Below are 6,085 nucleotides of genomic sequence, written 5' to 3'. Positions count from 1 at the left end.
TTGTTTCCCGGTTTTCACTAGAATGTTTGAATACAAAGATTTGTTTGAACATTTGAAAGAAAGTGCAATACCTAAAGTATCCATCGCTAAATATCCTTTAGACGAGAGAGCAGATGTAAATAGTAAAACTTATAAAAAAAATCACCTTTACATTTAGCAGCTCAAAGCAATGCAATCAATATAATAAATCATTTAATAGAAAAAGGAGCAGATATCAATACAATCATTCAGATGTGGTTGCAATATTAGAAGAGGAAATCAGAATAAGAATGAAACGAAATGTTAAAAAGTCCAAGACAAAAACATCAGTTAGAATCGAGAACTCCGATTTAGAAAGTAATTCTTTGAGTTATAATGTGAAAATTATTTCTCAATGACAGAAAGTGCAGTGAGGATAATGGACTTACAAGCGGAAGCAGCAAAATATATCCGTGGATGTATTCGATAGTAAATATTTTTGCGAATTCGGTTCGAAGTTTTTCTAAAACTTTGCCTTGTATGTAGAAAATCATTAGAATCAAAACATGAATTCTTAAAAGAAAAGCAAATATTTTCTGTATCTATTACAAAGAAATCTGAAACAATTATAAAACAGTCAGCCTTAAATAACGTTATTTCAATACATCGATTAGATATTGGTTTTTTAGACTTACAGTAACATATTATCGGAGCTGTTACAGATGTTAACAAAATTGAGGAAATGTTGACGATCATACAAGTTTATGTACGGAAATCAATTTTCGACGCAAAAGTAGAATACCGTGGTAAATTCTCCAGAAAAAGATTAAATAATTTTATAAATGAATTTTCTCAAAAAAGTTAATTTAAAATTCAATAGACTACCAAACACATCTGCATTCAAGGAAAAACATCTACCGAACTAATAGTTTAAACATGCAAAAAATTTGCTTTTAAAAATAATTCAAATGGAGAAATTGTTTGAGAGTGATTTGATTTCACCACAGCGAAATACTATTTGGTAAATAATTTAAATAATTTTTTTCTGCGACATTAAAAATCTATTGAATTTATAAAAATAAATTACAAATAAGTTAAAAATTGATTGAATCATTAGCGTTTCCATTTTAGTTTATATATTACATGATTCTTCAAAATGTTGAAGAGATTCGTAAGGCAACCTTTGAATTCATCTTTTGGCAAATTATGCAAATTCGGCACAAATCAAAGCTTTTCTGATCTTGTGCATAATCTGGTGATAATCTAAATTGCGACGATTCAATTTAAAAGTATTTATGAACATTTAGTAATACATTCAGAATAAAATGAACAACGTACCGGGTGGTTCAGTAATCAATACTTTAACATATACCATCATTTATATTAACATATAAAATTATTGTTCAAAACTAGTTGTCAAACCTCATAAATTTTCACGAGATTTCTACTTGTCTAAACTTTTTGTCTTATAACTTCTCTTCCAAAAATGATAGAAGCTTCAAACAAACAGTTTGAAAGGGCTACAAGAGGGTTTGAAAGAAACATATTACTTTTTCTTTATATTACTTTGGGAAACACAAGTATTTAGAAAAAAGGACTTTAGCAAGTTCAGCGTATATTCTTGTTCAGCGTAAAATTTTGCGTTGATTTAGACATGTCCGTCCGTCCGATCATCCGTCCGTCCGATCATCCGTCCGTCCGATCATCCGTCCGTCCGATCGCTCGATAACTCAAAAACGAATAATGCAATCGACACCAAACTTTCACAAGTTGTTTCTTTTATGCCAAATACGAACCCTATTGTAATTGGATTAATTCGGACAACGGGTTCAGGTAGCTGCCATACAACTGAAAGAGTTTATTTTAATTATTTCAAAAACTAATAAAGGTATATATATGAAATTTTGTATACGTGTTTTAATAGGATGACTGCAACGGTTCGGATAAAGCTAATTTTAAATATTTGGAAATATTTGTCTGTCGAGTTATAGGTCAGATATATCTGTAAAGCTTCTATAGAATGGTTTCACAGTTTTGTGTAATTGCTGTACAACAAACGTGCAGATTATAATTCTGTCGGTTTATACCAACTGAAACTGTTTTTATTTGTTTTGATTATATTTTAGTTAAGTCTTCCTCTATTTTGTATTATGAAATGATGTTTTAATTGAACAACAAAATTTTCATATGTAAAACAACAAAAAGCTGTGCTCCAAATTTGCTTTCTGAACAATAAACAAAAAATTAAATTCAATAAATACATTTTTATTCACATTTACTACATTGAACTTATTTACTAATTTATTAAGAGCCACAATAATCTTTAAAAGATGCAAAAATTCAAATAATTTCATTAAATATCATAAGTTATTGCTTTTTAAACAAATTTCGTTATTGTTAGTATCTGACGTTTTTAAAATATCAACTTTTTTATTATTGTTGACATACTTGGCATTTGCGTAATCAGCTCCATCATCTGAAGAAATTGAATCAATTTCATTATCATCATCGTCATTGCTATCATTACTATCGCTACAGCTACTATGACTGCATATTCCCTCGTCTATATTAACGATAATGTTATTTGCATACTTTGAATCTTTGGTGGTATATTGACGATCATAATAGTAAAGGGTTTTTGGTTGTGGAAAACCATTAAATCCAGATGAAAGTGTTGTTGAATAAGCGCCCATCTCATCGAAAACGAAAGCATCATTTATTGACAAATTAGGTAAATTCATATCATCCCAAATAATATCTAGAGCATCACATGTTGGTCCCCATATGCAACTTTTATATAATTCTTCATTTGGAACTGTCTCTGGTATTTGTGATTCAGTTTCTGTTGAATCCACTTCATTCAATTGATACTTGATAACATTCGGTTTTAGTATGTAGTGGTCATATGTAATAACATTTAAAGTTCCATAAACACCATCATTTACATAATACATAATTTTTTGGATTTGATCATCAATTTTAATTTCACGTTTCGAATGAATTTTGCATATTAGTTTGAATGCTGATGTCACAAAATAACGTCCTGGCTCAGCAATGAAACGAACATCGTCGCCAGGAAAATATTCATCCAAAGATTTATTTATTATTCCACACATTTTTTGGAATGCGGAATCATCAGAACCAGGAAAACCACCTCCAATATCGAGCAAATTCAAATTTTTGAAACCAAGCTCTTTACCAATATTAAATACATCACGTGCTTTACTAATTGCTTCATCATATGCATCATGATCCAAACAATTTGAACCGACATGAAATGATATACCAACAATGTTCAAATTTAATTTTTTTGCAAGTTCTAAAAGTTTAGGTGCCACAGTAATTGGTTCACATCCAAATTTTCCACCTAATGGACTTAATGCTAATTTTGCTTCACAACAAATTCTTAATACAAGCTCAGCATCAGGATAATTCTCTTTAATTTTAAATAATTCTAAATCTGTGTCAAAAGTCATCATTTTTACATTATTTGCTTTAGCATATTCCAAATGTCCTATTAATTTAGTTGGATGAGCATAAATTATTCGTTCTGGTTCAACATCAATACTTAAAATCTTTTCGATTTCAGCTTTTGATGCACAATCAAAACTGACACCAAGTGAACTTAAAAATTTCAATACCATTATGTTATCATTACACTTAACAGCATAGAATGGTGTCACTCTTGGCATATATTGAATCCACTGATCATATTTTTTCAACAGTTCCGTTAAATCGCAAATCATTAATGATTCATCTGAATTCTTGTATTCTACACCGTTAACGATTTCGTTCAAATTCAATTTGTTATTATAAAAGTTTATGCCTTCCATTTCCTACTTTAGTTTGATTTTGGTAATATTATTAAATAAATAGGTAACAGTTTTTAAATAATATTTTATTAATTATAATTATTTGCCGAAATAAAAAGTTTAATGTTGCTTAAGAAACGCTCACTTTTCGAATGATTTTAGTCTCTGCAATTAACTGAAAAGGTTAACTCGGTTTTGCTGCAAAATCGTTTAAAATTATATTGGGATTTCACTTTAAAATTAGTAAAAGAAAACACAGACGTATTTTAAAGAGAAATCTAATTTATAAGTTTAAGGAAAATTTAAGCTTTAAAGATAGTGAAAAAACTTTGGAATTTCGATTATTTTCATTATCAACACAATATCGAAATTAATTAAAATTCAAAATAAAAATAACAAAAAATTGTTAATGCTAAAAGGTATTATGACCATATGGAACTTCAATTTTAAGAAAAATGTTGAACAATTTTGCAAAAATCCAGAATTTCACAAAAACAAATTAGAACATTATAGTGTTATACAATTACAAACCAATTGTTATACAATGTAAAACCAAAGCTTTCAATTTGATATTCGAATATGATAGTGATTAATAGTTTATGTTTCAATTACGACTATTGTTTTATCGTCTATAAAAAATTTAAATTTTAAAGTCAAATGCAAGTAAAACTTTTTAGCATATTATAAAATAGCGTATTACAGCTTTTATTATAAGGAAAATCCATTATGTATTTGTGTTTTATAGCGAATAGAGTTCTACTTACATAAATTTTTAATTTTAGGTACTTCCACAAACTACTTATAGAAATGGAAACTGTAATTAATTGATAAGAACTTGATAAAAATTTAAAGGCGGCTCAACATATTATGAAAGCGTTTCAAATTTGTTACTTAATTACAAGCGATATATAGAAAAAGAACAAACAAAACAATAAGGAAGACCCAGGAATTAGTATTTTCCTTCTTATGCAAAGTTTTTTCAATAATAGAAATGTTGGAATAACTTAAACTTGTACATTTACTCTTATGTGTATATCAACTCTCTATCGTTTTTGAATTTGAGTTACATATTTTCAACTTAAACAAAACAAAATTCAATAACAAAAATTACCGTTGCAATTAATTGGCCATAAATAGATTTGATTCATTAGAAAATAATAAGCACGAGCGTAACTGCATATATTTTATAAAACAAATATTGAGAATATGGTAATTACGAGAGATGAATGTCATTGTAAGCTTTAAAAACTTGATATTAACTACGTCACGGCTACTAACTGTCTATGTCGATTTTCATGTTATTATAATATATCAAATATGTAAGCCAAGCTTTTGGAATTTATCAATTCAGATTGTTTAATACCGGTTTTAAATGTATTAGTTGAATTTTTGTTAAATTGTTTTTACCGGCCGTATTGTGTATACAATAGGTAGGTTATGTGATGGCAACAAATTTTGAATATCGAGTTTTCGGTGGGAAGGCACTTCTCCATAGTAGGGAAGTGTAAATAAACTATTTTTAGCAACCTGTCGGTCTGTCGGTCTGTGTGTGCACGCGTGTATCTCAAGTTCGGCTGAACCGATTTTGATGAAATTTTATATGTAAGTTTATTTCGACCATGGCACGGATTGATTAACTTTTAGGATATATCTGGGCATCTGGCCTTGGGAACTGCACTTTTTACCGAGCCTGTTTTACATTTTTGAACATTTTGAAGAAAATATTCAACCGATTTACTTGAAATTTCATATATAAACTCAGCTCAACAGAACGAATTGATGGAATTTTTTGAAATTTGATATTTGAGTTCTGGTTGTTGCCGAAACTAACTGGCGAGCATTTCAGGGAATTCGGGTAGCACAAAGCGAAACTCTACTAAGAGCCAAATTTACATTTTTCTAGATATGTTAACTATAAGCTTACTAACGTCCTCAAAATTGAAAACAAGTATTTAGCAGACATTTTTATAATATTCTGTAACACTTTCACTTAACTAGACAATTCACATTGCGGTCGGTTATGTGCTGACCACATCAGATTTTTTTATTATACCCTGCACTTCGTGAAGGGTATATTAACTTTGGTATGGAGTTTGTAACTACTTGAAGGAGTCATCTGCGGTATGGACATATATATATATTCTTGCTCAGCGTAAAATTCTGCGTTGATTTAGATATGTCCGTCCGTCCGTCCGTCCGATCGCACGATAACTCAAAAACGAATAATGCAATCGACACCAAACTTTCACAAGTTGCTTCTTTTGTGCCAAGGACGAGCCCTATTGTTATTGGACCAATTCGGACAACGGGTTCGG

At 29.6% G+C, this 6,085-nt stretch overlaps 1 protein-coding gene across 1 annotated transcript; it reads right to left on the bottom strand.

The window, feature by feature from the left end:
• Window positions 1-1,109: 1,109 nt before the first annotated feature.
• LOC129609807 (ornithine decarboxylase 1-like) lies at window positions 1,110-3,791 on the bottom strand. The gene is made up of 3 exons (XM_055521928.1): window positions 2,948-3,791; window positions 2,407-2,812; window positions 1,110-1,221 (listed from the first exon to the last, which is right to left on the bottom strand). The coding sequence occupies exons 1-3, from the start codon at window positions 3,789-3,791 to the stop codon at window positions 1,110-1,112; spliced, it is 1,362 nt and encodes a 453-aa protein (XP_055377903.1).
• Window positions 3,792-6,085: the final 2,294 nt, after the last annotated feature.

Source organism: Condylostylus longicornis, unplaced genomic scaffold, assembly GCF_029603195.1.
Source record: "Condylostylus longicornis isolate FDR11 unplaced genomic scaffold, ASM2960319v2 ptg000040l, whole genome shotgun sequence".
NCBI classification, from domain to species: domain Eukaryota; kingdom Metazoa; phylum Arthropoda; class Insecta; order Diptera; family Dolichopodidae; genus Condylostylus; species Condylostylus longicornis.
The sequence above is the reverse complement of the archived record's forward strand: the minus strand, read 5'-3'. Positions and strand labels throughout refer to the sequence as shown.

Excerpts from the sequence above, each read along its gene's own strand:
- LOC129609807 (XM_055521928.1), bottom strand. The coding sequence starts at position 3,791 with ATGGAAGGCATAAACTTTTATAATAACAAATTGAATTTGAACGAAATC. Across the intron at positions 2,813-2,947 it reads ATGCAAAATTCATTCGAAAC|TGGATTCAACAGAAACTGAA; the intron begins GTGAAATTAAAA and ends AATTGAATGAAG. Across the intron at positions 1,222-2,406 it reads GCTGATTACGCAAATGCCAA|ATTATCACCAGATTATGCAC; the intron begins GTATGTCAACAA and ends GTCGCAATTTAG.